Source organism: Myzus persicae, unplaced genomic scaffold, assembly GCF_001856785.1.
Source record: "Myzus persicae strain clone G006 unplaced genomic scaffold, MPER_G0061.0, whole genome shotgun sequence".
NCBI classification, from domain to species: Eukaryota; Metazoa; Arthropoda; class Insecta; order Hemiptera; family Aphididae; genus Myzus; species Myzus persicae.
The window spans coordinates 81,725-94,839 of record NW_019104190.1 but is presented as its reverse complement, the minus strand read 5'-3'; the positions used below and the strand labels follow the sequence as shown (position 1 = coordinate 94,839).

The window sequence follows — 13,115 nt, the reverse complement described above, 5'->3', positions numbered from 1 at the left end:
TATGTAATACGCATTATTATAATATTTAGTATAGGTACGCATAATATTATGGTATAGTATATTACTAGCAAAACAATCGTATAAAGAGGATATAAGCCCACACACACACACACACACACTCATGCTCTCTCACCACGTATATAAAGCTAAGTTTTAAAAGGTTTTTAGAAAGTAATAATGACGCCAAATTAGACAAAATGAAACAATATATTTAGTTACAGGGATTAGAAAATCAATAACTAGTTTTAATTTTTACTCTTCAGTCTTCACTCGTATTTTAAACGCCAAACAAACACAGCTGGTCTAATACACCTAGAGTTTGAGGTATTTTGTTAACTACAATAGGTATTGCCTAATCGATGATTAACTAGTAATTTTCATTTGCGTTTCGCACACATGACACGATCGTGATGAGCGAACGTAGTACAATAAATGTTTATTTTACTATACGATATTAGTTGATGTATTATGATGTTTTGTAATATACAAATATAAAACCGGTAATCAAAACAACGAAAAAAAAACAAAATTTATTAACTTTCACGTTGGAGTGTAAAATTTTATCGATAAACCATCATTTATGTATTTATATATGATATAATAACATACATTGAGTCCGAAAATCTGTTTTTAGTTTTAAACTCATAATACTGCGATAATTTGTAAGCGTCGCCATCGTTTTTGTTAGGTAACAAATATAAATAATAGGTAATAAATTAATTATACTAAGAAATGAGAACTGTGGCCTAATTGTTCGGTCATAATCAATTAGTAAAAGTTAAATCCACAATATTGAAATTTTCTCTAAAATCTTGTTTGGTTAACAGTTAAAAAAGTAACGAACACGACCAACCTGTATATTATAACATGTAATGTTAAAAATACTATAAACAATTTATTATATACATATTACATGTATAATAAAAGTATATTTTATGTACCGCAGAAAACAGCTAGAAACATCGTCTGATGGACTTGCATTCACAACCACTGTATATAACACCGGGAACAAGGGTGTCGTAATATCGTGAAGAGTATACTATAAAAAAATACCGTCGCTTGAATATAATATATAGGTACCGGTACCCACTTGTATTATTACAATACCTAACGATAAAGTAACACACGTCCACAGTTGCACGCCTTACAGGTAGGTACAATGTTCATATAATATTTAATATAATTTAGAGATTGGCGATATACGTCATACGTAGAGAAAATGTGCAAACCGTTATCGATTATTATATTATCATAATAATATACTACAATACATAATAATAAAATAGCGAAATTGGTACTTCGAAAATTGTAATTTCCATACCCGAAACTATGTCCAAATATATATATATATATATATCCTAGTTCATCCCTATTCCACCTAGGCCTACATCCACACGTCTTGTTTTTTGGAATTTGAATATAAACGCCGCACACACACACACACACACACACACACACACATACACACTCACACATTCATTATGGCATAAAATATAAATTTTAATCGATGACCCGGAGGCGGCGAGGGCGCGATTTTTAGCCGCAGACCACGATAACTATATACTTATACACTCTACAGTATACCTACTTATTTCGTATTATTTTCACTCCCTTCCTAGCATCCCGTCCCACTAGTGCGATTCACACATTTATAATAATAATGTATAATATGATATTTTATCTTATACTATGTACTATGTACAGAAAAAATATAAATATATCTCGCGATAAACACGATAATAATATTGTGATACATACGCATAATAATATAATATTATATTACGAGTGCAATCGATAGCGGCGGTGAGGGACGGGGGGCATCATATTCGTTGTTCACGTGTGCAAAACATATCCATACGGGCGCTACGATAATATTGTTATTATTTTGTTACATTCGCGGCGGCTTTCTCCTGCGAAACGATTTTGACGGCATTGCAGCGGATAAACATCGATAATGGCCGAGGCCGAGACCCCGTGTCCGCGACGGCGGGCCGGTTCACCCGCGTTGCGTCGAGCGGCGCGTCACGATTCGCGACGCGCATCTCCGCCGATTGGAGAATTATGTATAATTAATAATAACACGCGAACGCTGCGACCGTCTAGCGTTGTTGCGCAATACATAGCGGACCCGCGGAAATGAAGATGGGCGCGAACGCTCAAACAGATAGGTACCTGCATAATGTACGCGACCACTTTTTGCGCTTTTCGTCGGGTCGAGACTTTACGCGATTGCCGATTCGAAAGTCGGTTTGTTTCACTATTACATACGACGATGACGACGACGAAGACAACAAAATACGACAACCGGCGACTCCGTGTTACATTATGCAGACGCAAACGCGCGACTCTCAAACTCTAGTTTTCCTATTGCCTGTATATTACTATAAATTATAATATTATGCACACAAGATCGGTATATGGATAGACTCTGAAAGTCTGAATCGCCTTGAATGTGGTAAGTCGTCGACGTCTTCGTTGCACGGACAGAGCTGGTATTATAATAGGTATCTGCACCCGGGTTGCGGTCGCCCGCGGTACAAGCGGTATAATATTATGAACACGGTTCCCCCGACGAAGGGATGGCGGGGTGATGTGAACGCGAATCCGGTTTCGGTGCAGACGCCCGGTCATATTATATTATACTTGCAATATTCACATATTACGTTATTGCAATTCGCAATCCGCTGACACTATTACACTAGTACCACAGACTGTGCAGCTTTATACATAATAAATTAATACACGAGTATCGATATCGATATATTTCTCCGTGTTCACTATCCAGCAATAAAACATGATTGATCGTGTATGTCTTCAACGATTACGCCGCTGATGTGGACGGTATACGATTTAATCGTACGAATAACAATGATTAGGTATGTATGTTTGATTGAAAAAATTATATCATTTGATAGCCTAGCTGTAAGTGTTTAGGTATACCGTATATTTATACATATTTTGAATTTACCGTATATTAATTATTTTGAATTTTTGCTCCACATAGCTGCGGACGCGCGAAACGCGTTCATAGTAGCGGTTTGAAGCGTTATAACCTAATTTAAAGATTAAACCTATATACATGTTATACAGTTTTTGCGCAGATGTTATTTTATATAGGTACATGCATGGATGTATAAATTAAAGTACACTTAATAGCTCTTTACTCGAGTATTTTTAAGCATAATAAATTAATAACTGTATCATATTATACTAGTGTAACGTCGAGTACACTGCTGTACTTATATTATTATATAATTATCTATAACGACTTAATTCATACACAGTCCAGTTTTTCGTTTATCATATTGGACACGTAGCTGTTTTGGTCGCAGTCAGTGTAATTACTCCATGGTCGATAAGCCATAGACGATTTGCGTAAACCATACTAATTATCTATATTATAATTTATATGTGAATTATTAATTGTTTTTATTCACAAATTCCAATGCAACAATACATAAACACCCGCATCATATATTTGTTTGTATATAGATTCTAAAATACTTTATAGAACATTTGAAGTATATGCACGAGGAAATTCAATGCCGTAATGGTAATTACAGTAATTACACACACATAGATGTTATGATAATATATTTTCCAAACACCCGCAAACCTCGGCGGTATTTCAGTAACTCGTGGTACGGAGATTTAGAAGAGTACAAGCATAACAACGCGGTTATACGATTAAATACGGTTTTTTATTTTAGGTAGGTATTTCAGTATTTGTTTGTACCTATACCTATTATAAACGTTTACTATAATTTACTGAGCAAACATTAACCACGGCACGACACATTTACCGTGAATATAGCGTAAAATGTATATTATATAGGTACACCGTTACGATTATTATTGTGATGAATACAAAAAAAATGATTTATATAGTTGAAAAACATACTTCAGCGTTATAATTAACAAATGTTATTTCTTAAAAACTATACTATTTTTTATAATATAATATGTTGTGTTCAATGAATACAGTTTTTAGAGACATAAATACCGTTATTCTTAATGATGTATAAATATTTTATTCAATTCAATAGTTAAATTTTAACTCTAGTTCATTAAATGTTATTAGCGGTAAAAATAAAAAACATATAAAATATAATATGTATATGTAAAACATTATTTGTTAAGCGTTTTTCAGACGTCCTATTTGAATTTCAAATGTATTATTATTTTATCATAATTATGTATCGATATATCATTTATGTCTTATAATATCCGCCTGTTTTTTTAGCTATATTTGTTTTATTTTTATTAGAATAATTAAATAAAGAACAAAAATATTAAGTATTAAATAGGTCGGCAGTGGTAATGGTTATATACAGTCCTTTACTACTTTAGGTGTATACCTATGATATATTATATCCATACAGTTTATATATTATATATTATTATAATATCCATCAATTAACATTATCTTTACATATCGTATGTGTCACGAAATGATTACGATATAGGTACCTGAGCAGGCAACGGGAACAGGTAATAACGTATGGGTAGTATATTTTCTCCGGACTATTTTTCATGTTTAAAATTAAATATATATTTATAGTGTCGTTTGGCTCCCTCAGACATTTCACATATATATATATATATATATATAATATACCATATGTATATGGCCATTGGCCAGTCAAAATTATTAATTCAATTATTATATATAGCCATGGTAAATGTTAAATGGCAAAAATGTTAAATAGTATACAACGATTTGCTCACACACGTACTCTTCTCTCTTTCTCACACACATATATTTAGTTGTATGTTTGTGGATACATATAATTTGTATGTTTCGTTTGATATTCAAATGGGAATGCTTATTTTGAAAATTGCCTTTAACCCAGAAAGCATCGTGCAGACAAACGACGGATCCCGTAGAAATGTATTACGTGCTTGGCGAATTAATAAAAACGTAGTAGAAAGCGTTACTGTAAGTCTTTTTTTATGATTTACGAATATGTGACTAACAATTGAGTAGAAATTTATGCACAAATACTAATTATTAGAGTTTTATTACTGTATACATAACATTCATACAGTATACATCGAGGCCTCTAAAAAAATGACATTAAGGTACACATTTTTATGAAGAAAAAAAATGTATTATTATTTACAATATACACAATTTTAAATAAATCTTCAGTCATCAAATTAGTCCATGTAATATCATTATTTATTACAGTTCTGATATACCAACAAATCATTTGCGTATACTGTAGTATGCTGTTATATGTTTATGCCATTTATGTATGATGTGATACAAATTACAAAAAACGATCGATAAAAAATATTTATAAAAATACTTAAAATATAGCGCTCCATGAAGGTAATCATACAAACATTAAATTGTTACCATTGATAATTTTATATCATAGTATTTATAATATGAAAAACAATATTTATTGTAAAAAAAAACCAGTTTAGAATAACTGTTTTCAAAACACTAATTTGGAATTTTTTCTAAAGAATATTTTTTTTTGTAAGTAGTTACTTGCATAATTGTTAGTATCACTAATGGATAACTAATATTTATTAGTATTATTACTATTATATTATATTATATTTTTATTTCTTAGTACTGCAATCATTATGTAAACCTGTAGGGTATAACTGTTTTTAAATATTGGCGATATTACTTACAAATTATAATAATATGATAGCTTATACAATAATTATTGCAAAGTTTCCAAGATTAGAAAATATTAATTTGAGTTCATATTAATATATTATAATATCGTACGACATTAGTGTAGCAGTGGTGTACGCTGCACACGTCATATATAATTTATAGAATAAATAGTAAGATATACCTACATAATTATAATCACTAATCGCTTTATACTTATCAATAATAATATTATATAAATACTTAGATGCCCATATATACCAATTACCAGTTTTTTTAGTAATACATTATCATACAGCATCACGATTTTAGATGTTATTATAACTTAACAGAATATAATATTTGGCTTATTAAATTAAATTTATTATAATTAATTCTTGTATCACTAATCAATAACATAACAAACATACTATAATAATTATTATTGTTTTATATGTATTGACCTATAAGATATTTAAGTATTATAGGCACCGTCAGGGCCATCTGTATGACAAATGACTGCATAATAATATAGCGAGTGGTGACTGGTGAGTCGTGTGAGACACGACATTTTGGTTACCGAACGAAACAGTAAACACTTATTATTTCAGAATTCTGATCTGGATCAATTCCGCTGTCTGACGAAACGCTTAGCTCGTTTTCCGAAGAGTAACTTCGTGTCAATATCCAATAGTTAGTATGTTATGGCCTATGGGTAAGTCACCTGCGGTAAAGAGTACAGACTACAAAGACTATATATATGGGTACCTATTAAATTATTTATTATTGTAGGTATATCATTCACTGCAAATACCTCGTGTAGGGATGAACGCGTTTACCGCCGTAGTTCTCTACGACCGTTATATTTTATAATATTATTACATCGAGTTCACCTCTCACCATCCTCCAAATCGATATAGGGTCGTCAATACGCCACTGATTATATTATAAAGGTACAAATTATACCTACCAGTTAAAATAAGATAATACATTGTATACGTAACGAATAACGATTAACAATCGATTTTGTTTGATGCGGATCGAATTATAAGACTTATATATAAATAATAATGATATTACACGTCATGTGATATATATATATATAGTAATAAAATAGCTAAGGTACTGGTATCCTCGAGTCTATTCAGCGAAATCGATTCGTGAACGATACATTATAATTGCTCCGCGATGTATTAAAAAACTATATAGCCGCCGACAGATGCAGTCACGTTATAATTTGCACAAGCAAATTCGTGTATATAGCTGTTATTGTGGTGTATATGATATTCAGATATTATTTTATACACCGCGACCGATATTCCCGCCATGAGTCGTGTGTTAGTGTGTTACCTACATAATATAGAAGAACACTGGACGAGCTGAGCCTATTTAATATACTCAATATACTATTATATAGGTATGCCAATTTTACATGAATTATATTATGGTATTATTAGGGTTCCGGAAATCGTGAGAATTACACTGTTTTTCTTGAAGGGCTTTTCATCTGCATAATATATTATAATTATTTTTATGTGGACATAATAACAAGTACCTATGTATGACGTGCATTAATATGTTTACGAATGGGGTATATTGTATTACTTATTTAGTATATTACCTTAATATTTTTTAGAGTAGAGAAAACAGTTTTCTAGATAGCTACTGAAGAAACCGTAACCATACACAATCAACGATTTTTAGTTTTGCTCCAGTTTAAAATGTAATTAAATTACCCGCTCACGACGGGTTTAATGCATATCAGCTAACTGAAATATTCATATTTAATAAAATAATAACATTTTAAAAATATTTTGAGTTCGTGGTTATTTTAATTTAAGCCTTACGTGTAGTCTATAGTTATTTTCCAATAGAAAATAATTACAATTATCATTCTATACGTTTCGCCCAGTACCAGCATTCTACAATTATATTTATTTTATTCTTAGTAGCTAGCACGATACCTATAGTAGTTATATGTTAATATGTTATTGTTAAAGTTAGGCGTGGATGGACCTTGAAGGGAGGGACAAAGTCTAGTTACGCTCATGTTTAAGTGTCTTATGTAGTAATAATGTAATATATTAAATTCAACATGAGTGAGTGTGTGACACGCGGTTCCCTCCCTCAAAATTCCCGCCCCTGTATGTGATATACCTGTTGTATTCGCATCCACAAAAGTTGCGTCATCATATAACATACCTGCATCATAGTTATTATTATATATTATAATTTATAATATATTCGTGTGCACGATATTATAGTAGGTTTATTAAAAATAAAACCGTGAGTTCGCGTACCTAAATATATATAAAGCTTATGTCAGTTTAACATACTATACACTTATATATATATTACTAAAGCGCGGTCTGTGGTTTTTATTCGGAATTGACGCTCATAAACAGCGCGATTAGCGAAAAAGAAGTGAAAAAACGGTAACTGCAAGAGGTATTTATATACCTACACAATATTGAATATACCACACTACTGCAGCACCGTGTATGCATGAACGATAATAATAATAATAATAATAACGTTTTATAATGGCGAAGAGTCGGTCACGTTCGCAAGCGAAAAAACAAAACGAAAAATGAAAAAAAATGATTCACAATTGCGTTCCAATACTAAGCCGTCTAAACCTATACATTATATTATTATATGCTCGTAATTCGTACCCAATATACCTATACACATGCTATTATATGGGTACGGAGTTTTTTTATTCGACCAGACGTCGTAATCGAGTATAAGCAGCTCTCGCGGGTCTATATATATCGTTGTGGTCGATAGTGCCAGTATAATAATAACAATAATAATAATATAGTGGCGGTCGTTTCGAGATTTGAATCGGTCGTTGGATATTATAGTGGCCCGAGAAAACTGCGACTATATACCACTCGTCTTCGGGGCGAATATGGCAGGCAGACTTCGAGGGAGCGCTGCCCCCCGTCGGGTATATAATAATCATGGCCGCGGACGAATAACGATGCACGCGCTTATAATATAGTTCTTTGTGTCCCGCGTGTCCATTATTCTTTTATTATCCGTTCGCAGGGATGCTGCTGCAGGTATACATTGGTACATCGTTGGTATACTGTAGAGTGTATAGGTATAATGATAATATGTATCTCAGAATAAATACAAAATTATTTAAGTTATCATCGAGTCGTGCAGAGTGTAATATTATTGTATTCGTTGGACTATACGCGGTTGCTGCACACTGCACAGTGCACACAGCGTTCAGCAGCAAGCAGCAGTGGACTCGTGGCAGTATTCTACAACGCTCGAGTATATTTATTTTAATAATATTTATCAGTCGAGACGTATACCTACGCGGCTACACATGGGTATGGTATACGGACGACGTCATTGTTTCATTGTGTCGGCCGCCGCCGTTCACAGGAGTATGGTATCCGGTCATTGTGCGGTCTATGTACACGCGTCGGTCTCCGCAGCAGAAGACGACGCTGGTTTCGCTTTGAACCTCCGCAGCAGCGACCTTCGCCACCGTACGGTCCGAGACTCGACAATATTATAATATTAATATTGGTGTATTATACATCATACACATAATATAACTATTGTACATACAGCCCTTATATTATTATATTTTCGTCTCGTCGTCCGTTTGTTTACCCGGACGTTTGTCCCGTCGTCGTCCTCGTCATTATTTCATATTATAATTTATTATTAATATGATTTTATATCATATTATAATATCATATTGTTATCGTCGTACAAAACACGACAATGAACACGTTGGCGACGACGGCCCGCGCGTTCGTCCATCACGAATTTAATTCGGTTTCCTTGCCCTGCCCCCTCGACCATCCCGTGGACCGTGCACAGCCGCTCGCACCGATGTAACCGATGTAATTACTTTAAAGCATTGTTATTGATTGGCCGATGGCGCGCGCTGTCTTCGTCGTATCTATTAACCACCCCAGTACCCCACCCACTTGCTCGATGACCAATATCATTATTGTTATTATTATTTATTATATAGTATACATAAACCGCTCCACCAGCGGTAAATATAGTTCCATTCCATTAACTTTGGGCATAATATTTTTATACTTTACATTCGGTAATATAATGATATAATATAATACTGGTGTACTATAATACGCGCCACTGCCGAGGTAAACAACCGATCAATATCTCTATAATAATATGAAACTGTGTTTAATATTATATTATATTATACAATGCGTTAAAATTATAAAAATACAAATTGTTGACGTCGAAGCCTCGAACGGTTGCTCGAAAGAACTAAAACGTACTCGACAATGATTTATCAAAACTCATCAGATATAAGTATAAGACACGACAGTACTACTTGCGGTGTGATATTTTTACCCTGCGGCCATAATATATTAGTTATATTACACGTGTAATCGTTAAAAAACAATAACCGACGCGCTCGAGGCTAATATTAAAATACATTATACTGTCAGTAATATATGAATAATAATATAAGACACTATAGGTTTTAGAAATTGAATAGGTACCTATGTATAATCTGTGTTCCGTTCATCGAGGTAATTGACGATTTCAATTTCTACCCAAAAGAAAATGAGTAAAAAAGCATGATAGGTATGTCGTATACTCGTATGTGTACACAATATTATACCTAATAGTACACAAGTTGTGTGCAGCCTATATATGGGCTATTATGTATTTATGTGTATATATACTATTATAGCAACATGACTTGTATGCGGGTGAAAAGTTTCGAATACGGCCATTGAAGTCATTGCGTGTATAATAATTTCAATTGAAAACGTGTTATACGTCATAATACAGAAATAATAATAATAGTGATTGAGCTAGACGTGAAAGGATGAAATTTTAAGCCGATTATAATTAATTTTTTTTTTTTGGACAAGATATTATGAAAAAAAAATTGAAAGAAGCAATAATGACTACATTTCATAATATCGTTATCATTAGGCATAAGGTTTATGCGATCATAAAATATGTAATCATCATCGAAAGAAACTCGAATATATCATGAGGACAGTCAAAGAAGAATGAAAAAATGTTTGTGTTTTTATTACACATTATAATACAATTTGAGTTAAAAGTAGAATCGGCTTTTCTTTATTGAATATATTTTTCCTTATAATAAATATTATGTATTAGTAGGTATAAATTAAAAACTTACCCGATGGACAGGAAAAAAGTCCGGTCCCAGGAGTTTGAATCTGAAAACAACAAAATACAAATTATTAATTAAAAAGTACAATCATGATATTTTACGTATGGTTGGTTGTTTGAGTCCGCAAAAAATTTATTCCGGTACCGGGAATCGAACCCGAGCCTCCTGGGTGAAAGCCAGGTATCCTAGCCACTAGACCATACCGGAGGGATATTTATATGAGGAAATTTAACAAGATTTAAATTATAAGTATACAGTAAATCGTAACAATATTATTATTATAGTTAAAATATTATAATTCTTAATAACAAATATTTTATTTAAAATAATGAAAGAAATATCATTTCATTCTTAATTTATTTTACCTACGAAAACGTAGATTGGTACATGGTACCTAATTAATCTAGAAGTGAATTTATAGGTATCAATTTGTTTTAAATCAACATTAAAATACCTTACATACCTTCATATTCAATTGGGTATATCAAACTTCAAAATTCAAATTACTAATGAGATAGTTACATCGTACACGAAATTAAGATGTACCAAGTAACCAGGTAGGTAATTTGTATTTATTGAATTTAGAAGTAGGTAATAAAAAAATATAAATAAAGCTAATTGGGTAGATGGTAATAAACTAATAAATTACTAAATAGGTGCCTGCTAATAATAGACTACACGAGCCAAGCCAATACATATATTATGTTGATTATATTTCACCAATGCACTAGTTGTAACGGATACCTACACTAGGTACTTACTTTTATAATAATACGACCAATAAATACAGTTATAGAATATCCACTATAGCCATATATGAATAGGTATATAATTATATTTTGTGCTGTGGTTTTTTTTAGACTTCAAAGAAGAGTAAAGTTATAATATTTAACCCTAGTGGCCTAGTCCCTAAACGTCTCAAGCCAAATAAACATAGGATCCTAGTTCCCCAAGCATTAAAGATTTGATATGATTATGAATTATGAATTTTTACCTATTTATAAATACATATTTATAGGTACCTACTTAATTATCTTATGTAATTGGTTAACGTAGGCCGTAGACACAAATGATTTATGACTGATTTTAAACGATGCGTGTGTAGTGATGAGTTGCATTTTAAATAAGTAGTTGATATATATATATAATAAAAACATTTATCACTTATAATTTTATTAGGATAATCGACCATTGTAATTTGTATATTTGATTGTGTTGGTGTTCAGAACCGTCCCGAGGGCATGATGGGCTACAATTCTTAATTACTTTTTTATATGGTTAATATATAAGTCATTTGAATAAAACCCCTTTTAAATAATTAATCTTGTTTCCAGCTGATTCGGTGTTTTATTTCTGGGATGATTCTACAACGTATGTATGATTGATTAGTGATTACTATTACTGATTACAAAAGAAAACGAAGTAGGTGGGTACCAATAGGTCAGCCTGTCATAAATATGTGAACGTCACACATATAGGTTTTGTTAAAACAAAAAAGATGAAAAGCAATTATGAAATTATTAAATAGGATTTCGGTGATCATTTTCTAGAGAACTACAGTCGGGTTTAATAGTATACCTTGGTAGGTAATAGGTTAAAAATAATAAAAATATGATTGTTATTTGTTACAATACATTATAACATTAAATATATTATAAAATAATATTATTAAGTATCCTGGTTGTAGGTAATAGGTATAAGTGGTATAACAAAAAGTATTCGTTCAACGGAAGGATATTTTTTTTTAGATTGTTTTATTTATTTTTTTTTTTTAATAATAATAACAGGTGGCAATTGTGTCTTATTATTATTTCTTTGCGATGATAATAAATATCGCAGTAGCTATAGGGAGACTACTCTTACTCTTGTACTTTATTTTCGGCAATTTAAGGGGCTCTTTAAAACTACATTATATACTTCTAGGTATATTTATATAAATTGCTAATACGTTTTACTTCTGATATGGCCATGTTATTGCTAGATACGGGTTGTTATAGTTTAGCGATCAGTAACACTTATTCTGTAGACGACATTCACTTGGCAGATTCAGAATACACCAAAGGTTAAAAAAATATTTCTATCTATGTTATACTATTACATTGTAAAACTAGTATTTCATATATTTTTTTAACGTGCCATCAACAGTCTTCGAAATACGTTAAGTAGGTTAAACTACGTGTTCTACAGCGAGGATGTTTTATGAAACTCTTTAATTCTCCTTAACTGACCGCTTTACGACCATATGAGATTGGTGGTGGCCTAAATAGTACGTAAATATTATCAATGGAATCAACGTGGAAATATTAGGTAGTAAATAGATATAGGTAGGTATATGTTGGT

General features: G+C 32.0%; 1 protein-coding gene and 1 non-coding gene across 2 annotated transcripts in view; both read right to left on the bottom strand.

Annotated features, from left to right (window-relative positions):
• The window catches only part of LOC111039790 (sushi, von Willebrand factor type A, EGF and pentraxin domain-containing protein 1), a 48,816-nt gene that overhangs the window by 13,069 nt on the left and 22,632 nt on the right, over positions 1–13,115 (bottom strand). The window contains exon 3 of the mRNA XM_022323422.1: positions 10,782–10,821. Within this exon, the coding sequence (XP_022179114.1) occupies positions 10,782–10,821 (40 nt within the window). The remainder of the gene's footprint in view (positions 1–10,781; positions 10,822–13,115) is intronic.
• On the bottom strand, positions 10,911–10,982 carry Trnae-uuc. Its single transcript has one exon. It is a non-coding gene; the product is annotated as a tRNA-Glu (tRNA).